The 23,689-nt window shown below is 42.0% G+C and overlaps 1 protein-coding gene across 3 annotated transcripts in view; it reads left to right on the top strand.

Moving 5' to 3' along the window:
- Window positions 1-23,689, top strand: part of LOC115773249 (pleckstrin homology domain-containing family A member 5-like) — a 242,653-nt gene that overhangs the window by 165,946 nt on the left and 53,018 nt on the right. For all 3 annotated transcript variants that reach the window (XM_030719832.1, XM_030719831.1, XM_030719830.1), the window contains exons 7-11: window positions 4,575-4,679; window positions 6,774-6,846; window positions 10,745-10,845; window positions 11,456-11,571; window positions 17,538-18,653. In XM_030719832.1, the coding sequence (XP_030575692.1) occupies window positions 4,575-4,679; window positions 6,774-6,846; window positions 10,745-10,845; window positions 11,456-11,571; window positions 17,538-18,653 (1,511 nt within the window). The remainder of the gene's footprint in view (window positions 1-4,574; window positions 4,680-6,773; window positions 6,847-10,744; window positions 10,846-11,455; window positions 11,572-17,537; window positions 18,654-23,689) is intronic.

The raw sequence follows: 23,689 nt of genomic DNA, 5'->3' as shown, positions 1-23,689 counted from the left end.
TCCGCATAGAAGAAATGAAGTAAAGTTGACACAAGATGCAAATATGGAGGAATGTAACTTCACTTTGTTCACAAAGATAGAAACGGATTCTGAGATCGTTCTAACTGAATCATTCGGATCAGCTATCATTGATACTGCTTGTGTCCTGGCTGAAGGAATAGCGAGGACTCAAAATGCAGACTTGGAAATTTATTTACAGTGCACAAGACAATGAATTGTGATAGTGGGAAAAGATGGCAGGTTGGACCGTCCGTGGCTGCTCCAAAGGTTTACAGGATACTCTTCAAAAACAACAATTGGACCTCTCTTCTTTTGCTCTTCTCGCTCACTTACTCAAGGGTTCCAGTTTCCTGAGCAAAGAAGAAACAGAGGGCCATTAGATGTCTACTGAGAAGTCATAGCAAGATACTAGAGAGTAAATAACAACCCAATGTCATGTGTAGGTCTTTCTCCACTCAAGTAAGCCAGATGATCACCTAAACCATCATCAGCTGCGGGGACCAGCCCAGGTGTATAACAACTGAGAACTGCAGGAGGACCGCCTTTACAACACAGGGATTGGTTAGTGAACATGAAGAGAATGGGAGACCCAGAGTGAGAGAGAGACCTGCTGAGTCCATGACAGCTTGCACCCATATTGTTGGTGGTGAAACAGTATGAAAGACCTAAGCCAAAGCTAAATTGACAAACTACTGCAAACAGAAGCTCCTAGCTGCAGACCTTTTAGATTTGGAGATGGTCAGGTGGTACACTCCAACAGAAAAGTGAAACTTCCTGCCAAGATCGGGCAAACAAAGTGCCACATTGAAGTGGTTTCTGCTGATATTCCCTTATTACTGAGCAAAAGGTCTCTAAAGATGGCAGAAACTGTTTTAGACATGAAGAATGACAGTTGTCACATTCAAACAGCAAGTTCCACTTGAGTTCACTAGTTCAGGACACTATTGTGTGGATATCAGAGATGAGAATGCAAAAGTGAATGACAATGAAAGTGAAATCCTCGTCGTCACAGCAGCGATGTCTACAAAAGAGAAGCGTAAAGTTCTCCTGAAACTTCACAAGCCTACACATCATCAACCATTTTACACGCTTCAGCGCTGGAAACGTTGTGAGGACCAAGAAATCCTCTGAGATCATCAACTCCTTCATTCACTTGTGGATAAGTGTGCATGGTGCCCCCAAATGGATCTACACTGACAACGGTGGAGAGTTCAATAATGAGGAAGTTAGAGACATGACAGAAAAATTCAACGTTGAGACAAAGACTACAGTGGGCTACAGTCCCTGGAGCAATGGATTGTTGGAGAGACACAACATGACACTGACTGACATGCTCCTGAAGGTGAAAAAGGAAAATGGTTGTGGTTGGCAAACTGCTCTAGACTGGGCCCTTATGGTCAAAAACAGTATGGCCAATGTACATGGTTATAGTCCACATCAGCTCGTGTTTGGTCACAGTCCTTCCTTCTGTTTTGGTTGACCACCTGCTCTAGAAGATACTTAAATACTAGAGTAGGACAGCACCTAGCAGCATTACGTGCTTCCAGAAAAGCTTTCACAGAGGGGGAATGTTCAAACAGAATAAGAAGAGCTTTGCGCAGGCAGCTGAGACCTGCAGATGAAAAGTATGAGCAGGAGACAAGGTGTACTATAAGAGAGCAGATAGAACAGAGTGGAAGTTATTGGTCAGGACGGAGTTGTGGTTTTTGTGAGACATGGTGGGATTCTTGTCCGAGTACATCAGTCCAGGCTAAACAAAATGAATACACAGGATGAGAGTAAAACAGTCCTGCCCAGTGTTCCTGAAAAGGATGAAGTAAGTGAAAACATGTTTCACACTGAGGCGTCAGAGAGCTCAGATGATGAAATGAGTGTTAGTGGAGAACAACAAATTACTGACAATACAGAAACAGAGGAGAGAAATGTCAGACTAATGAGACACATACTGAAAAAGAGAGTGATGCAACTAATACTCAGGGTCCTACAGAGGTCAAACTGAAAACAGGTCAGACATTTACTAACAGAGATGATGGTACTAAACACACCGCCAGAGTTTTAGACAGCAGGAAAAGCCACGGGGCAATACAAAAACTGGTACAACGTACAGAGTCTTGAACTTGATGGCAGTGAGGGACAAAAACGAGCAGTAGACATGTCACAGGTTGATAATCTTCACACTGAATCTGATGCTGATGTACTCATTGCTAAAGACATTTCTTTTGATGCTGCTAAACAGCAAGAGATTGAGAATTGGAAAAATAATAATGTCTATGAAGAGGTCATCAACAAAGGTCAAAAATGTATTTTGACTATGTCTGTACATTAAAAGAAACCTCAGAAGGTATCATTCCCAAAGCCCGCCTTGTGTCGAGAGGTTTTGAAGAAATCAACATTCACGAGTTACAGAAATCAGAAGGTTTTTATTGCCATATGGGTGAACAGGTTCACAGCATTAGGAAATTGCTGCGGTACTTCGTGCTTACAGAAACTATAAGAAAGATTCTCCCACATGTGCATCAGTCACTCAGGCTGCTTTTGGCAGTGATCTGTCAAAACAAGTGGAAAGTTCATTCTATGGATATTAAATCTGCCTTTTTACAGGGTATGGAGCTCTCACCAGACATTTTCATTCACCCCCCACCCGAAGTGGGCGTGGAGAATATTCTGAGAATATTTGGTGTCGCAAGTCTCCAGCTGGTCAAACTCACTGGATATCTACGCTATCTGTAGGAAGTCGGAAGTGCACTTCTGTGTTTTGTTTGGGGATATAAAAACCTGGAGTGGAATCTTTGTTTTGGCCTTTTTTGCATTTGTTTTGAACTGAACTGAGATATAACCTGGAGTGGATTTGGTTTGTTTTTTCTTTTTTCTTGTTTATGAACTGAACTGGGTAAAACCCAGAGTGGACTTGTTTTATTTGGCTTTCTGTTGAAATGAACTGGGAGACATTCAGGAACTGGAATATTTTGCTCTGGTTTTGTTTCTTTTGAATGAACTGAAGATCTTTGCTGAACTGATTACTTGAACTGCGTTATCTGTGTTACATGATTGTATGTTTCCTGTGTTGAATATATTCATTGTGGGCATTCTACATTTGTATGGGTTTTTATTTTATTCAATGTTAGAGGGTGTTGAGTCTCCATACTTTGCATCCTTTGTGAGGTTTAGAAATCTTACACGTCAGGAGAGATACCTGGCTGGCACCCCTAATCATATGAAAACTGTTATAATGACTCTATGTCCACATATAGCTCCAACACCATCATTAAGTTTGCAGAAAACACCACTGCATTTCAAATGGAGACGAGTGTGCTTTACGGAGCAGAGGTGAGAACCCTGACATCGTGGTGTGGGGACAACAACCTGCTGCTCACGGTCAGGAAGACCAAGGAGCTGCAATGACTACAGGAGACTGCAGGATGGAGGGCACACCACTATTCACATTGAGGGGACAGAGGTGGAGAGAGTCAGCTCCTTCAGGTTCCTGGGGATCAACATCAGTGAGGATCTGAGCTGGTCACATCATGTGGATGTGAAAGCAGCAAGACATTTTAAGGCAAATTACGTTCCAGCCAGGTGACGAAAGCTGTCCTAATTTGAAGGCGCCTCAAAATGCAGCACACAAATGCAATCTCGTTTTCCCCGGATTTTAAGGACAGGTTGAGTGTATCCTTCATGGCCCACCCTATCCCATTATTCATTTCAGGCTGAAGCCTATTGCAGGAATGGTGGAGGAGAGTGGGCCGTAATTTTTCAATATTACTTTTTCTGTGACACAAAATGAACTTTTACGATGTTTTGAGGTGAGAATATAGATGTGTAATCCTCAAATATATTATTGAGATACTTCTTAATTGCTAAAGTGCACAGAGTTTTCGGATATGTCCGCTCCCGCTGGTTTAATAGCCAGCTGACCCAGAGTGAGCAAAACCCCCGCTGGCTTTTGCCACTGAGTGGAAGTTAAACACAGATACCTAATGGTTAATGTTTGGTTTATTTCGGTGTTTCATTTGTTACTGAGTTAATCAGTTTGGCTGAGATTAAAGTTAAGCTTCATAACTCAGATATTGCATTTAGGTCCTCTAGCTTGCAATTCCCTGATGAGCTTGAATCATAAAGAAATAATGTTTTTGAGGATCTGTTGTGTACAAAGCTAAAATTTTGAGTACAGAGTATGCATATTTTAGTGGTTATATACAACTTTATATTTAGAACAGATTGTATAGATCTCAAAGTTATACCACCTCCTACATGAGTGTTGAAATTTATGGCATCCATTGGCAGCGTTCTCGCTTGATGTTGGCTGTCACTGCGGTATCGTATCACTTCCTGTTACCGTAAACAGTAGTGTTTATTGTGCAGCTCAATTAATCATAAATCTGTAGTTAATGACTTATTCCATGGTGAAATCTTCATGTTCTTTAGTTTTAAATTGTGCAGTTACTTCAGGCTGCAAATGAATATTATTATATATTATTATCAAATATGTACATTTAAATATTTGTAATGTTTTCTTCTTACATTTTATATATACAAATTCTCTACATTGATCATCTATGAATGTGTTTCAACAGCCTTCAAGGTCTTCCAAAAAAGTCCACAACTTTGGCAAGAGGTCCAACTCAATCAAGAGGAACCCCAACGCTCCAGTGGTGAAGAGCAGCTGGCTTTACAAACAGGTACAGGAGGAAGGCCATTCATCTCTAAATTTATGGGATGTCTTTGTTTGAGGAATTCTGGAATTGGATCTGATGTGCAGACTGCGTCTGTCTGTGATATTTTTTTTCTCAGTCTGTTTTTATGCTGAACCACATTTAATACAAAATATGCAGTTTTTTACTGCTTTCCCTTTTTTTTTTCAGCAATATTGTTTTTTGAATTTTATGTTGCATGGTGCTTTTTTAAGTGGTTCAGCTTATTTCACCTAATAAAAAATCAATAATGTCAGTTTTTACATTGCAAAGTCATCGTACATAATCGCACCATAAATACTTTGTTCAGGTCTCAATAAAGCAGCATGAAGAGGGCAGTCTCAAAGCTGCACTTCTTCATTTAGTCATTACAGAAAATGTGTTTTAATGCATCCATCCAAAATATTCTAATGATATGTAGATGTGGGAGTAAATACAATTATTTTAACAAAATTGGAGGAACAGTTCTGCAAAACTGTATTTATTCAAATCGTAAAATCAGAAATACACAGAAGCAAATTAATGCCATAGGACAATAAGAAATGAGACGTCTGAAACACTGTGGGTTTGCCTTCATCTGAGAAATACTTTACAAAACTTTGCTGTTTGCAGCAAAGTTAGGAGTACCAATTATCCTAAATCATGTAGGTAACTATGTCTGTGAGAGAGAGCCACAGTAAAAATGCTGTCCAGTGCTGATGGGTTGTTGTTGGTGTTTTTCTGATGTTGTTAAGTTCCTGCTAAACTTCTGATCTCACTGCAAAGTTTCACAGTATGAATTCCATAACAGCTTAATCCAGTATACTGACTTCAGTATCATCTCTTCTCATCCCACAAGATCACTGAACAAATTCTGCACTTACTCAGGGTATAAAGACAGTAAAGGCAAAAAAGGCAAAGAGTACAGTTATCAATTACCTTTTTGTGATAACAAGAAGAGCGATATGTCCGTTCTGCAGCTGAAAAGGTTGTGTGTATGCGTCAGTACAACCTGACTGGCTTTATGTTTCCTACTTCATCTGTTATTTGGCACTATATATATATATATATATATATATATATATATATATATATATATATATATATATATATATATATATATATATGTATATATATATATATATATATATATATATATATATATATATATATATATATATATATATATATATATATGTATATATATGCAATTAATTAAGGACAAAATGAAACAGTAAAGGTAAAACAGAAGTGAAATTGTTTGTGATAATAAATGTTGAATTCTTGTGAATGCCTGTGGAAAGAAAAGAAATGGGACTACTGTATTCCTGCTACAGGGCTTCACTGCTGCTCAGCTACATGTGACCCACCTGAGCTTGTTCTTTATTACTTTTCCACCTGCTTGCTGCAAGCTGACCAATATTTTTGCCTCAGTGGGTTAGTTTTTCAGCTGGTCAGTGGACCACTGACTATGGCATACTCCCTTGAAGACAACCACATCAAGCATTGTGCAACTCTACCCAGTTAGACTTGCTGTAACATCAACTGGAGCCTCAGGTCCTGCGCTTACTCATTCACCAGCTCAGTCAAAAATCACTCCACCCCAGCAAACTCTCCCCAAAGACCTGTTGGCCAAAATGGTCTTTGACTGTAGAGCTGTCATTGGTATATACTCTACACACTGAACCTCAGGACCTATGACCAACATGATATATTACTAAAGGTACTAAAGACCTAAGTGAGCACATGGTCTTGAAAGGTTGTTATTGTCGATGCATGAAGCAGACCCAAACTGTTGGGTAGTGGGGAAAAAACTGAGCTAGAACAGCAGCATCAAGAACAATGCACAGGCCTTCACCTCAAGCACCACAGAGACAAATTTGCCACTTCTATATGAAGATATGAAACAGAGCAACTTGTCTCAGAGGAGTCGATGGAAGCTGTTAAATAGAAACAACCAGAGGAAGAACCAGTGAGGGTGTGAAGTGGAGGGCAGATACTGGAGATCAAAGGAAAGAAAAGAAAAACTGGGGATGTGCGTTTTTGAGAGAGTATTGTTTAATTGATACACTTTGACTAACTGATGACCTTTAACCCACACAGGACAGTACAGGCATGAAGCTGTGGAAGAAGAGGTGGTTTGTTCTGTCAGACATGTGCCTCTTCTATTACCGCGGTAAGGGGACCACACACACACGCACACAAACACACACACGCAAACACACACCTCTTCGTGCAGGCTTTTTAAGGCTGTTTAATTTCAAGACCTTTGTCAACCATGTTAACCTTGTCGGCACCTTTTTGCAAGTAGAACATATTCACTGTTTACATACTAGGCCTTTATTTAAGTTTTTAGGCACTTTATACATTTGATTGCTATCCTCACACAGCATCTTAATGGCCTTCATTCCACTGCAGGTTTTAGTGTAGATGTTGTCCAATAATTTCTGTCCACACACAGAGACATCTGTACAGTTGTGTTTCAGGATGAGGTGTACTGCATAGTGATGCATTATGTGTAATCGGGGTACTTGATCAGATTACAAAAAAACTATAATCAGCCCAGATCATAATTTTTTTTAAATGCACTTAGATTATAGTTATGTTTTCAAGGATTAATGATTTAATAATGCATTAAGAATAAAGGATTTATAATGTTAAAAAGGCAACAAATCGCTCTGCAGATCATTTTAACTTTAACAGATCTCTGCTGTGGTTTGACATTTTCCAGACTCAGAGAGCAGACTGCGACCAATACTGAGAGTCTTTAAGGGTTTATTTATGAACATGAGCAGAGTTATGACTGAATGTGGGGAAGGCTTAAGGGCGCCATTTGATGGTGTGGGCGAGTGAAGCTCAGAGGAGGTATTGGTGGGCAAGCAGAGCATGTGGTTGGGTGGAGAGTGGGCAGGCAGGTGAGTAGCAGCTGCATCCGAGAATCCTCTGAGAGCGTTGGGCTGCGTGGGAGACAAACCGGCTGGAACAACACTGACGGATCTTCCAGAAAGCTGGTAGCAGCCTTTTGATGAAGAACTAAATTAATGACACAACCTCATAGGAACAACCACACAAGTTGCCACCAGTGTGGACGTAACAAATTGGCGGAGAGTAGCTGCCCCAGCTGGTCCTTAAAAACACAGCCACGATGAATGGATTCACAACTGGTGAGGCAGAGGCAACCCAGGAAGAGTGGCTCCACCCCAGGGTGGAACCTAGACCAACCAAACTCTCCACCTGAAAAAATAACACACACACACGTAGGAACCCCACACCTGCCCAGCCCCTGACAGTTACATGAAGAGCGTTTACCCATCAGTTAAGCATTCAGCACTGTGCAGTGTGGAAACACCCAGTAAGTTCAAGTCTCACATCAACGGATGCTACAAAGAACTCATTTTCAAACCTGATGAAATTTTGAGATCCTTCCTTGTCATTTAGACTACATAATTATGAGCACACCTGTATCTATCTCTGTGATACCAGCACTGGCATCTACACAACTTCAATATAAGACATCAAAAATACTCTTTGTATCACTTAATCAAGATCAGAGTAAGAGACAGAATTAAGGTTCAGCAGGTCAAGTGTCTTTGCCAGTTTAAAGTGGTCATCCTTGATTTCACCCACTGATGCAGCACCCATAAAGTGACACTACTGATTTAGAACTTTGCATTCACAGAAGCTCAGCTGTTCTTCATTCATGTCTCCTAAACCCTTGAGAGAGCTTTTCCATCTCCATAAAGTGACAAATTAGCCACTCCCAGCGTGCAATCAGCAGCTGCTTTCATGACAAACCTAAGGGGGAATTGGATGTTTATTGGCTTTGTCAGCCAGAGATGAGAGAGAAGAGGCGTCCTCAGGAAGGACAATGACATGCTCAGCTTTCCCATAATAACCTTTTCTTTTTCCATTTTTCTCCTTCTTGCTCTATCACTTTATTCTAAGTACCTTCTGCGGCTCAGGTTGAAATATATCTGCAGAGTTTGGAGCTGTGTGATTTAATCATTTCTGTATGGCAAGGATGTTAAGTGCCCCTGCTACTGCAAATCTCATCTATGGCAGAGCATTCTTTGTGTTTACATACACTAATAATTTTGGGATTACCAGAGTGAGGTGATTTGTGGATGATTTCAACGTCATGTGAACACAATCATCACAATGCGCAGAGTTACAACTTGATAAGCAGATCTCAATTTATTAAATTTATGTAAAATGCTCCTGTTTTAAGGTAACAGTAAAGTAACACAGCAAGTCCATTAATGCAGTTATTCTGTCAGCACATTCTTCCACACAAAAATACATGAATATAGCCCAACCACGGGCTGGAGTCTTCTTGGACTTTATTCTGAATAATCCCAGTTTTTCAAGTGTATTCTGTAACACTGCAACGTGTTCAGTGTTATACCCTAAAAAGCCAATGATCAGGGGGCCCGGGGCAAGATTATCGAATGATTATCGAGTGAGAAACTCAATCACAGCCAAAACCATTCTAACAGCTGAGATAAGCTAGGCTTAATTTATAAAACTGAACCAGTGCAAAATGAAGCAATACAACCAAGTCACATCTTCAGGAGGAAGGCTATTAATTAAACAGGAACCAAAACACAAACATACAGATATCCAGCATCATTACAGTATATGTATGCTATGTAATGTTCTTCAATAACCAATATTAAACTGATCAAATAGAAAATCCCCGGACCCTTGATTCATTCCTTGTTTTAGACTTTGAGATTTGGAAAAGACCCTTAATCTCAGTATTCCAAGTGGGAGTAATTGCAGTGACGAGCTCCTCCCAGACGGAGCTGCAGCCTGGTGAAATAACCTTGAAATGCATTGTTAAAGAAAAACACCCACTCACATTGTATATAGCAACTGCAGCGGCTCTCTGCAGTGACTTTCACTCACTTGCTCTTGGTGTGTATTCTGTATCTCAATAATTCAGCATCAGGGACAGACCGGAGGAGCTGCAGGGCCTCAGCTAACGCAAACAGCAATGCTGGATGGAGGCTCTGTAGGGGGTTTTGCTGCAGTTGCCTTTGTCTACACTGTACTGCCTTTAGACTATAAGATCTCATGAAAGCAACATGAGGCTGTAAAGTTCACAGAGGGGTGACAGGATGACCTTGTTATTACGAGAAGCTGTTGATAAAAGGCTTTTGTCATGAGGCATCATTCAGTCTCAGTTAGAGGATTCTGTAATATATTCATGTCTATATGTCACATCCTTTCTGCTTTTGTGCAGCTGTTTCAGTGAAAGAGGAAAGGACTGTGTGTGTGTGTGTGTGTGTGTGTGTGTGTGTGTGTGTGTGTGTGTGTGTGTGTGTGTACTGTTACTATTGGCCCTGATAAAATCAGAACAGAATCCAGTTTGTTGGCCAAGCAGGGAGTCAGTCATTTTATTCCTATAGTCTTCATAAAAAATAAGAACCACTACGTGTTTCAGGTGTTTTCATAAGCTGTCTTCATTTCCCTCACTTGTTTCTTTTACTTTGCATCTTAGTTCTTCACAGCAGGGGAAAGATTAATGATGGAAGGGATTTTAGTCCACTAAAAATCTTCCACCTGTGGTTCGTCTGTCAAAGCATGCAGCAGGAAGCACAATTAGCAAAACTGAAGGCACTGGTTATTATGTTACTGATTCACCAAAACTACTGATTGGCTCTACTCCCACCACAAGCTCAACCTCACGTCAAGGAAGCTTTGCTGTTGCTGTCTTGCTAAGTTCATGTACTTTATGTGTACTTTACCTATCCTGCGGTGTTCCTTCTTTAAAATATTATCTCTCCCTCCTCATTGATGCTGGCATTTTAAATATTTGCTCTGTAGACCTTGAAAGAATCCCAGCAGCAATGAGGAGATGACCCATCAGTCCGGGCCATGCACATATGACATGTGATTGTAATCACACGGCCTAATAAACAACCAAAGATAGCACAAACACAAGAAGAATATTTTGTACCAGTTGTTGCCAGTCTAACCCACAAATCTCCTGCAGAACTGACCCAGTATGAAACCTTACTGATTCATGCTTTGATTCATGCTATTTTAAACTCTTCTTTTCTTTGCTGCAGATGAAAAAGAAGATAGCATCCTGGGAAGCATCCTGTTGCCCAGCTTTCACATCTCCATGTTGTCGGTGGATGACCACATCAGCAGGAAATATGCCTTCAAAGTAATCAATAGCTTAATGCTCACAATAGGTTATGTTCTTAGTTAGTGGTGGCAATAATTTATGTTCATTTTTATTGATTTTTATTTCCAAGTGACAGCCCAGTTCTGGAATTGTTTTCACTGAAAATGTCTCAGTCACTGGGATTGGACATTAAACCATCTTTAACCAGGTCCTCAGTATAAAACCAGTGTAATGTCTGACAGAGCATATGTGTTGAATAGAAAAGGTAAAGAGAAAAAGGGTGAAACATGTTTCCTGGCTCTTGGACACAGGGTAACTTTCATGGGTAACAATAGCTTATGTCATAATCTTTACAGAAACTGATACTTAGAATGATATTTTTTTTGTTGCATAATAATACAATACATACATGTGTATGTGAATGTTGTATGTGTGTGTACATGTACACATAGTTTCTTGGGCATTTCAGTGTCATTCTTATGGATACCTCTTTTACTTTGCCAAGATCTTGGTAACCTGAGCAGAAACACATATAATGACTTATTCCTTGTATCTCAAAGTCATGATCCAGATTTGTTTCTCCCACTGCTGCTTCTCTCTCCTTCCTCTGCCTATTTGTTTCTCACTTTATATATCTTCCTACTCTCAGGCCACTCATCCCAACATGCGAACATATTATTTCTGCACTGACACAGCCAAAGAGATGGAGTCCTGGATGAAAGTCATGACGGATGCTGCTCTTGTCCACACTGAACCAGTCAGAAGGTTGGTGCTCACCACAGGGACATGCCCACAGACACACTGACAATCTGACAACCCACTTGTGTTCATTTCCATTTCTGTCCTTAAACACCCTAACCTGCTGCACATCCTTTCCAGCTTGATCTCTCTGCCTAGCCACTCGATACAAGTCTTTTTCTCCTCCCTTAGTGTCCAGCATCACATACAACTCACAATAAGCTTTTTCCTTTGCCTTTAGTTAAAAAGTTAATATCTAAAATGATAATAATACAATACAATACAATACAAACATCCATCCATCCACTATATTCTGCTTATCCAGGGCCGGGTGCAGGGGCAGCAGCCTAAGCAGATAAACCCAGACCTTCGTCTTACTAGCTACCTTCTCCAGTTTATCGGAGGGAACACTGAGGCCTCCCTAGGCCAGCTGAGACGAATAATCTCTACAGTGTGTCCGGGTCTGCCCCAGGGCCGCCTCCCAATAGGAGATGCCCGGAACACGTCACCCAGGAGGAAGCCACCTCAGGCTCCTTTGAGTAGCAGCTCTACTCTGTACCTTAGCAAGTTGCACCTCGATCAGATGCATTTGGTAGCCATGAACAAGCTTCTGGCATTATTCTGGTTACATATTTGGCAGCTCTTATTGGCAGAATTGGCAGAGTTCATTGAAATTGGTGGTTTTCTAGTATGGATCTGGCTTTTAAGCACAGTCCACAAATTTTCAATAGGGTTGAGGTCGGGGCTTGGGAAGATGTTTCCAGAAGATTAATGTTAGCCTGCTTTATATATTCATGTTCCATTGTTCCATTACTTTTTAAATATTTCAAAGATGCATGCTGTGATGCAACCGTGAAAAAAGAAGAGTTCAAATCATTCAAAGCACAAAATTACCATGACATTCATGCCCATGATGAGTGTATATAAATTCCTGACCACAAGTGTGTGTTTACCACAGCCATTTCCATCTTTATGCAAAAGTCCACTACCGTCTGTCTTTCTGTATTTCTCTCCCTAACACCATACCTACCCAACACCTCGGTTCCCTTCATCTACATATCTGCGCCAATCACCACTCTCCCCCCAGAGGACACTCTCTGCTACTTCATCCAGTTTACTCCTGAATTCCTCTCTCTTCTGACATCCAACATGTGGGGCATGTGTGCTGACAACATTCAACATCACCCCTTTGATTTCCAGCTTCAAAGTCATGATCCTGTCAGACATTTGCTTCACCTCCACAACACTTTTCACATACTCTTCCTTCGAGATTACCCCTGCTCCATTTCTCTACCTATCTACACCATAGTAGAACAACTTGAATCCACTTTCAGTGCTCCTGGCCTTGCTTCCCTTTCACCTGATCTCCTGTGCACACAATATACACTGCTCAAAAAAATAAAGGGAACACTTAAACAACACAATATAATTCCAAGTAAATCAAACTTCTGTGAAATCAAACTGTCCACTTAGGAAGCAACACTGATTGACAATCAATTTCACATGCTGTTGTGCAAATGGAGACAACAGGTGGAAATTATTGGCAATTAGCAAGACACACTCAATAAAGGAGTGGTTCTGCAGGTGGGGACCACAGACCACTTCTCAGTACCTATGCTTTCTGGCTGATGTTTTGGTCACTTTTGAATGTTAGTGGTGCTTTCACACTCGTGGTAGCATGAGACGGACTCTACAACCCACACAAGTGGCACAGGTAGTGCAGCTCATCCAGGATGGCACATCAATGCGAGCTGTGTGGCAAGAAGGTTTGCTGTGTCTGTCAGAGGCTGGAGGCGCTACCAGGAGACAGGCCAGTACACCAGGAGACGTGGAGGAGGCCGTAGGAGGGCAACAACCCAGCAGCAGGACCGCTACCTCTGCCTTTGTGCAAGTAGGAACAGGAGGAGCACTGCCAGAGCCCTGCAAAATGACCTCCAGCAGGCCAAAAATGTGCATGTGTCTGCACAAACGGTTAGAAATCGACTCCATGAGGATGGTATGAGGGCCCGACATCCACAGATGGGGGTTGTGCTCACAGCCCAACACTGTGCAGGGCGGTTGGCATTTGCCAGAGAACACCAGGATTGGCAAATTCGCCACTGGCGCCCTGTGCTCTTCACAGATGAAAGCAGGTTCACACTGAGCACATGTGACAGACGTGACAGAGTCTGGAGACGCCATGGAGAGCGATCTGCTGCCTGCAACATCCTTCAGCATGACCGGTTTGGCAGTGGGTCAGTAATGGTGTGGGGTGGCATTTCTCTGGAGGGCTGCACAGCCCTCCATGTGCTCACCAGAGGTAGCATGACTGCCATTAGGTACTGAGATGAGATCCTCAGACCCCTTGTGAGACCATATGCTGGTGCGGTTGGCCCTGGGTTCCTCCTAATGCAGGACAATGCTAGACCTCATGTGGCTGGAGTGTGTCAGCAGTTCCTGCAAGATGAAGGCATTGAAGCTATGGACTGGCCCGCCTGTTCCCCAGACCTGAATCCGATTGAACACATCTGGGACATCATGTCTCTCTCCATCCACCAACGTCATGTTGCACCACAGACTGTCCAGGAGTTGGCGGATGCTTTAGTCCAGGTCTGGGAGGAGACCATCCGCCACCTCATCAGGAGCATGCCCAGGTGTTGTAGGGAGGTCATACAGGCACGTGGAGGCCACACATAATACTGAGCCTCATTTTGACTTGTTTTAAGGACATTACATCAAAGTTGGATCAGCCTGTAGTGTGTTTTTCTACTTTAATTTTATGTGACTCCAAATCCAGGCCAACATTGGTTAATAAATTTGATTTCCATTGATGATTTTTGTGTGATTTTGTTGTCAGCACATTCAACTTTGTACAGAACAAAGTATTCAATGAGAATATTTCATTCATTCAGATCTAGGATGTGTTACAGTATTTGAGTGTTCCCTTTAATTTTTTGAGCAGTGTATCTACCTTTCTTCTCTCCATCATATCAGCCACACCTTCCCCTTTCCTCTCCCTTTACCTTTGGCCACCAGTAGCACAGTTTCCACTGGCAGCCTGTTGGCTAACAGCACCAAAGGCAGTCACTGTTAACCCAGGCCCCCAACTGATCCAGTATGGAAATCTCATTCTTTAGTAATAATAATAATAATAATAATAATAATACATTTTATTTGTAAGCACCTTTCAAAACACCCAAAGACATGTTACAGAAATAAAACCATCACATAAAAGCACGGAATAGAAATAAAATTCAAATGCCCTGGGAGCTAAAGTGAGTAGGCTATCTTAAACAGGTGAGTTTTGAGTTGTTGTTTTGACAGGGAGTGAGTTGATATTGCGGATGTCAGGTGAGAGAGAGTTCTACTGTCGGGGATCGGAGCGAGAGAAAGCTCTGTTCCTCATGGTGCTGAGGCGGGGAGGGGTACAGGAAGGCAGATGGAAGAAGAAAAACGAAGGAAGCGGGAGGAGGAGACGAGAAGAAGAAGATCAGATAGATAGGGAGGAGCCAGGTTGTGAATGGCTTTGAATGTATTCAGAAAAATTCTGAATTGAATTTGGAACTTAACTGGGAGCCATGGAGTTGCTGTGGGACTGTATATATAAGTCTTTCTATTATGAGTATTTCTTCTGCAATGCATATCTGCTGCTCCACAGTTGGAGGTTCTGCTTTGTAACATAACCTTGTTACATATTGTTTTTTTGCTTGCTGCTAGCATTACTTTGACAAGATGCTCATCTTCCCTGTTGTGTCCTGGATCAGATTTCCTGAATAGAGTATCTTGCGTGATATGGGTGTCTTGTATCATATTATTTTCTACTATCTTTCTATCCTACTTTTTTCAGACCCAGTCATTTTTTTTTGTCCCAATATCGTCCTAATTTTTTACAGGACCAAAATATATGTGAATGGTCTATATCCATCTGGATGCAGAACCTCCAGCATGATTGCTGGCTATATATTGATTTCCCTCTAATCTTTGAAGTTATGAAGAATCAAATTATATTCTTCCAGCAAAATATTCACTATGTCCTGGAGCTGGTGTTCGTGCACTGCGTTTTACACATAATGTAACATTCCTCCTCAGTTATTTTTTCCCCCTGATCTCTGCATCCCACTTTTCTTTGATATAGTAAGATAAGTTCTTTTTATATGACATCAAACCTTTGTACAGGACTACTCAACATTTCATAAATATCTCAATATCTTTATTCAATGTGTCAGTTTTACCTCCTCATATCAATCTATTATTTGCAGATACAAATGTTTTTCTTATTCAGGTTATTCCTTAGCTTTTCAAAACTCTGCATCTGCAGCTGTTCAACCATTATACATACCGTAGTAATGCCCTTGTTCATCCAGTGTTTATATCCCTTATCATTAGTTCCAGGCATGAACCTTGGGTCAAATGCAAACCAAGAATTTGTATGCCTGTTCAGAAGTTCTGGCAGAGGTTACATCAAGACCTATTCATATGGTTTAGTTGCTGAATCCCAACCTCACCCAAACTGCACATTTTAGGTGCCATAAGTAATCTATGGAAGAAAATATATCACATATAGTTCTTACTGCCTCATGCATCATTAAGAAAATTATCTTTATGATTTAGAAATTTAAAAAAATGAGATTTGTGTGTTAAATATAGGAATTTACTTTTAGATCACATTATCTGACATGCACTTACTGGGGTTAGGTTAAATGGCTAATCTAAATTGCCCATAGGTGTGAATGTGAGTGTGAAAGGTTGTTCGTCTCTCTGTGTTGGCCCTGTGACAGGCTGGCGACCTGTTCAGGGTGTACCCTGCCTCTCGCCCTATGACAGCTGGGATAGGCTCCAGCCCCCCCGCGACCCTGACCAGGATAAGCGGAAGTGAATGGATGGATGGATGGATATCTGTCTCCTCTTAAAAATCAGTTTGATTAATTTAATTCTTTCTGGTCCCCACTGATCAGTTCCATTACTTAGTTATATGTCTGTGTAGATTCTCAGTCATCCAGGTCATAGGGTTTAAATACCTGGGTCTCTCCACCATTTGGTTGAGAACTGAAGAAGCCTTTCGGATGAGAGGTGAAACGTCTTTAAGAAACAAAAAGAAGTCCAGTCGCCTTTTTCAAGCTCCAGAGACCATTACTTAGTTAGTTGCCTCAACTCACCACCAGGTGGTGATCAGTTGACAGCTCAGCTCCTCTCTTCACTCGAGTGTCCAGAACATACGGCCGCAGATCTAATGGCACGATTACAAAATCGATCATCGACCTGCAACCTAGAGTGTCCTTGTGTTTGTTATGGACAAACTGTGGTTTTCACAGAAGTTCAGTTACAGAACACTATTCAGGTTCAGATCAGTCAAGCCATTCTGCCCAGTCACACCCCTTTAGCCGGTATCTCTCAACCTCACATACAAGCTCAGGCTCTTTCTCCACCAAGGCTTGTCCCGTTAGCTTGTCTTGATAGCTGGGGATTGGTCCGACAGGGCCTCCACCTTTAGCCACCACCGAAACACATTGCACCCAACTCCTACAACGCCTCCTGCGAGTGGGCCATGGCCATGGGTGGGAATGTGAATTTATTCCTCTAAGAATGAGGCCACTTTTCATTAATTAAAGAAACACCGATGAGCCCACACTCCCTCCAGTCCTGCAGTCTCAGCGATTTTCATTTTAAAGAAATATGAACCAACTAAGAAATTGCAAACTCGAAAGGAAGGTTGACAGGAAGGCAAGAAGGACTGTCAAACACACACACACACGCACACACACACACACACACACACACACACACACACACACACAGACACGCACACACACACGCACAGACATGCACACACACACACACGCACACACACACACACACACGCACACACACACACACACACACACACACACACACACACACACACACACACACGCACACACAGGGCTTCTGTCTTTAAAATTATATTCGAGAAAAAAAATTTTTTTAAATTCCACTCTTTCTTTTTGAATTCTAACTCTCTTTTTCTTCTGTCACAGGTTGGACAAGTTGAAAGTAGACCAACAGGCACCTCAAGAGTTGAACAACTTGCTGAACCACAGAGTCCTCACAAGGCCTGAGATCCAGAACAATGAACGCAATCGAGAACCTGTGAGACATCATTGCCTATCGCGGGTTGATGACAAACGGCAAAAAGATGTCGAGAAACACAATGGCCAGAGGGAGCAAGAGTACTACACTTTACAGAGAGATGGAGAGAAGTATTCACTGAAGAAAGACGGCGTGAGCTACATGCTGCAGAAAGATGGAGAAAGGTATCTCCTGCACAAGGATGGAGAGAAGTACCTCTTGCGAAAGGATGGGGAGAAATACTCACTGCAGAAAGATGGAGAAGTATATACAATTCACAGAGATCTGGAGAAGTATGGTGTTCAGAAGATGGATGATAAACACATAGTGACACCAGCAGAGGAGAAATATGCACCTTCCAAAGATGCAGAAAAGTATCTGCTCACAAAAGATGGAGAAAAGTATGCACTGCAAAAAGTGGGTGACCGGCACACACTCCAGAAAGATGGACAGAAACATGTTCCTCAGAAGGAGGTTAAGAGACAGCTGTCGTTAAAGGAGACAGAAAGGTTTAGCACAATGAGGGAGAAGGACAATAAATATGGTACTATACAAGTTTTGGACAAATACGGCACTCTAAAAGCAGTGAAGAAATACAGCACGTTACGAGAGGGGGATAAATACGCTACTCTGAGGGATGCAGAGAAGTATGCTGCAGTTCATGATGGGGATAAATATGGCTTTCAGAGAGACCCAAGTGCTGAGAGGTCTCTAACTAAAATTAGCAGCATCAAGCTACAGCCAGCTCAGGCTGCTGCCATTGCAGCTGCAGTGTCTGCATCTCGCCAGAACCAGGCCAACCTCAATGCCCAGAAACCTGCACAAGTCAGTGGCTCAGGGTCTGGAGCCGGAGAGCAGCATAGGGATTGCAGCCCCACAGAGGTGGATGGCAGCCTGGCCAGGGTTCCTGTAAAGTCTCCAGTTCTAGTCCAGGATCCAGAAAGGGGCTTGTCCAGGACCAACTCCATACAGCAGTTGGAACATTGGATCCATTCACAAAGGAAAGGACTGGACGATACGAGGAGGTGAGGTTGATTGAATATGTTACTGTGTTTGTGTACATTTATTATTGGACTGGAGCATTCTGGAGCATCTCATGTGTCATTCAGTCCAGATAGACAGCAATTAAAAACCTTACCAAAGAGGACAGCAAAAATTCAGTAACAATAATAATAATAATACATTTTATTTGTGGGCACCTTTCAAGACACTCAAGTTCACCTTACAGAGTAACAATAGCAAGAAAACAGTAACATAGGAACAATAAAACAATTAAAACAATAAAGCAGCAGCACAGGAGCAATAAAACCAATTTGTTAAACACAGTGTAATGAAATCCCTAAAAACCTTCGTAATTGGATTCCAAATGCTTGTTTAAACAGCTGAGTTTTAAGACAGGATTTAAAGATGCATACACTGTTGATGCCCTTTAAGGATTGTGGGAGTGAGTTCCAGACATGAGAGGCTGTGTAATAGAATGATTTGGACCCCATTGTAGATAGATGGACAGGAGGTGTAGTGAGAATAATGGAAGAAGGGGAATGAAGTGTACGTGATGGAGTGTAAAAATGAATGACAGGAGCGATGCGTGGGGGTGCAAGTTTATGAAGAGATTTGTAGGTGAGTAGTAAAATCTTATATCAATATGATGGTTTATAGGGAACCAGTGAAGTTCCTGAAGGATGGGGGTGATGTGTTGAGTGCAGGGGGTTCGGGTAGCGATGCGGGCAGCAGAATTCTGGACCATTTGAAGTTTATGGAGGAGTTTGAGTGGTAAACCGGAAAGAGTGAGTTACGGTAATCAATGCGGGAAGTGACCAGGGACTGAACAAGGATGGCGATGCTGACGGGTGTGAGGGATGTACAAAGGCAGCTGATGTTGCATAGATGGAAATATGCAGACTGAGTAAAGTTAATTGATGTGGGCCTTAAAAGAGAGTGTGCTATCCAAGATGACACCCAGACTCTTGACTTGGGAAGAGATAGGGATGATAGAGCTGTCGATAGTAAAATGATTTGATTTGGCAAGAGTGGACTTTGTGTCAACAAGCAGAATTTCTGTTTTGTCACTGTTTAGTTTAAGAAGATTATGAGAGAACCAGGTTTTTATTTCCAGGAAACAGTCAGAGAGGGAGGGTGGGGGAAAGACTGCAGTTGCAGTTGCAGTTGAGCTGGGTGTCATCCGCATAGCAATGAAAATGAATACTGTTGTAGCCATTTTTTTGTGAGATAGTTGTATGCATTTGGAAACACAAATTTGGTAATTATAAGTAATTCTGCTTGTAATGGAATTGTTAATCAATGACTAATTTGTAGAATAATTTGTTGGTTGTGATGTTTGAGGTTTGTATATTGGTAGGAAATGAGGAAAGGGCACCGGAAGTCACTGGACCCTAGAGCAACACAGTTTTTCGACCTACACTACGCTGTACAATGCGGTAAACTAAGTTAAATCAGAAAGGTCAAGATTTCCTTTATGTTTGTACTTTGCTTTCTTCAGTAAAGATACACCAGAAGATTTTTGGACTCAAGGCCTTTGTTTACTAACGCGTGTGTGTTGAGTACGAAACACTTGAGGGTCCAGGCTAGGGAGGCAGCCGTGCCGCTGCAGCCACATTAGTCGAAAAACTCGCTATAGTGGAACGACTTGCTGAAAGGCTACCGCTTGCTGTGGAAAGTGTGCCTGGCTTGCCGCAAAGATCCGCAAGGGAAGACGGTGTGGAGCTACAAGGAGCTAACCAATCGGGCTAGCTGGCGGAGGCTACCGAACTTGCTAGCAAAGAGTAAGGAGTACCTTGACGCTGAGTATGCTACGGCAGGAGGCGGTGCTGCAAGTAGAGGTCTGTGCCAAACGAAGAATCCTCTAAAAAAGGTCTGACACTCTCTCTCTTTATTCCGTTAACTACCTGACGCCACTAATGTTAAACACCATCTGAAGTGAACAAAAGTAAGCAGACACTCGGGATTCCGCTCTGAAAATCATTGTGTTTAATTCTACACATAAAGAAACTCCTTTTGCAACTGTTGTGAAGTTTAAGAAGAGTTAGAAGCTGTTGATAATTCGAGGAATTGTAACAGTTTGTGTAGTGATTAAAATAAATGAAGGAATGATCGAAGGAAAAATGATGGCGGAAGGAGGTGCTGTCCCGCGTTCTGACCAAAAGAGGGCGCCAAAGCCCAAGGAAAAGGCGATAGAGGAGAAAATCAAACGGCTGAAAGGAGAGAGAAAGGGAAAGTTGGCACACATAACCAAACAGAAGAATGACCTGGAGAAATTAAAAGAAAATGAGCACAATGTTGGACTCATTAAAGATCAAGCATTATTGATGTTTGAAAAATCCCTTGGAGAATTTGCACGTCTTAACGAAGAACTGTGTGAATTATTGGATGTGGATGAAAGACAGGTAGATCAAGAGGTTTATGATAAGAGATATTCAGAGTTTAAACTGTTCATACAAGGCGTGAATGAATGGATTGCAAATGTCCATAAAGATCCTCAAGAAGATGTTGATGGAAAGCCATGTGATAATGAATCAGAGGCCTGTTCAGTTGTATGCCATAGTGTATCTAAGGCCAGTTCAGCTGTAAGTCATGTCTCAAGTACTACTTCTGCTAAGCTGAGAATTAAAGCAGAACGTGAAGCGTTGTTGGCAAGAGCAGCAGCAATGAAAAAGAAAGCAGCATTGGAGCAGGAGGAAATTCGTTTAAAATTACAAAGGGAGCAGTTGGATATTGAAACAGAGCTTGCCGCTTCAGATGCCAAATTAAAGGTGTATGAGGAATACGAGGATGCTCGTTCAGTAGATGAACTTTCCGAGCCACTTCCAGGACTCAGGAATTTATCTATGACTGACAAACTAGATAATCTTTACAGCGATGACAATTACGCGCCTCATCAAAGTAAACCTCTGGTATCCAGTTCAAACCCAGCTGCAAATGTTTCAGAAGAAAGAAAGCTTTGGCCAGGATTGGATGCTAGCAGCGCTGCGCCCCGTCCTGATGATCATGACCATGCTGATATCTCTTCAGACAGCTTGTATGAAGTGCTACGGCGCCAAAATGAAGTCACAGAGATTCTCATTAAACAACAGAGTTTGTCTCAATTGCCTCATAGAGATATACCAATGTTTAGAGGAGATCCTCTGACTTACAAATCCTTCATAAGAGCTTTTGAGCATGCCATCAACAGTAAAACAGACAGCCCTCAAGATCGGTTGTATTATCTCGAACAGTTCACAAGTGGAGAACCACTCGATCTTGTTCGTAGCTGTGAGCACATGAGACCTGACAAAGCTTACAAAGAAGCCAGGGAATTACTTGATCGCCACTATGGAGATGAGTTTACCATCGCCACAGCTTACATCAAGAAGGCAATGGAATGGCCTCAAATAAAACCTGAAGACAGAAAGGGATTGAACGCCTTTGCTTTGTTCTTGATTGGATGTCGTAACACACTGAATGATGTAGACTACATGGACGAAATGAACAATCCAACAAACATGAAGTGCATTTTGTCTAAGCTTCCATTTAAACTGAAGGAAAGATGGAGAAGCTATGCTTATGATATCCAAGAAAAAACAAGAAAAAGAGCTAGATTTACAGATTTAGTGGAGTTTGTTTACTGTCAAGCAAAGGTAGCAAATGACCCACTCTTTGGAGATATTCTGGATTCCACTGCAGGGAATCAGAAAGGCTTGAAAAGAAAACCTAACATTGTCAAAGGTGAATCTAAAGGAAGCAGTTTTGCTGTGGACGTCTCTACTGAGAAGAACGCCAGTAAACGCCAGCTTGAAAAAACAACAGTTTCAGTCAAGACTGCAAGCGTTTTCCAAAATCCATGTCTTTACTGCCAAAGGAACCATGCACTCATTGTGTGCAGCAAGATCAAAGAGCAGCCTTTGAAAGACAGAATACAGTTCCTGAAAATGGTTGGTCTTTGCTTTGCATGTCTAACAGCAGGTCATCGGGCCAAGGACTGTAGAAAAAGAACCTCATGCCCAGAGTGCTCCCTCAAGCACCCAGCAATCCTGCACGTGGTAAAGGATGTTAAATCAGATTTGAACAGCACAACTGGTGGCTTGCAAGGCACAGGTGAGGTCACAAGTGCTCTTGTGTCAGGAGAGAGTATAAGCAAGAACACTGGGGCTAGTGAGTGTATTCTTCCTATTGTACCTGTGCAGATAAAACACAAAAGGGACTCAAGGATGATCGAGACCTATGCCTTCCTAGACCAAGGAAGCACGGCAACTTTCTGTACGGAAGACCTAGCCAGCAAGTTGAACATCAGAGGCAGAAAGACAGAGTTCATCCTTCGCACGATGGCAACCGAACAGAAAGTAAGTAGCTGTGTGCTTACTGATCTAGAAGTGTGTGGCTTAGGGAAGCAAGACTTCATCCAGTTGCCCAACGTGTATACTCAGCCAGAAATCCCTGCAAAGAAAGCCAATATACCTCAGAAGAGTGATTTGGCAAGGTGGCCTTACCTGAGCAGAGTCCATCTCCCAAACCTTGAAGCAGAAATTGGTCTTCTCATCGGTTCCAATGTCTACAAGGCCATGGAACCATGGGAGATCATCAATAGTCAGAATGATGGACCGTATGCTGTAAAGACGGTGCTCGGGTGGGTTGTCAATGGGCCAATTAGTAGATGCACAGAGAAAGAGGCTGAAGACAACAAAGAACAAAGTTTCCTTGTCAATCGTATCTCTGTGATGAACATTGAAGATATGCTGGTGAAGCACTATAACGCTGACTTCCCAGAAAACCGGTGTGACGACCGGCGAGAAGACTCTGAACAGGACAGGCAGTTCATGCATACAGTGGCAACATCAGCACAACTCATTGATGGCCATTTCTGCATTAAGCTGCCGTTGAAGGATGACAAAGTGAAGATGCCATGTAACCGTGGTATTGCTGAACAACGACTTAACTCACTAAAGAGGAAATTCAGCAGAAATACAGACTTTGCCCAAGAATACAGAACATTCATGAGCAACATACTTGAGAAGGGCTATGCAACACAAGTTCCTGAACAGCAGCTGAGTCGCAGTGATGGAAGGGT

Source organism: Archocentrus centrarchus, chromosome 23, assembly GCF_007364275.1.
Source record: "Archocentrus centrarchus isolate MPI-CPG fArcCen1 chromosome 23, fArcCen1, whole genome shotgun sequence".
Lineage (NCBI taxonomy): Eukaryota > Metazoa > Chordata > Actinopteri > Cichliformes > Cichlidae > Archocentrus > Archocentrus centrarchus.
Note: the sequence above shows the minus strand (reverse complement) of the source record. Positions and strands in the feature narration are given on the sequence as shown.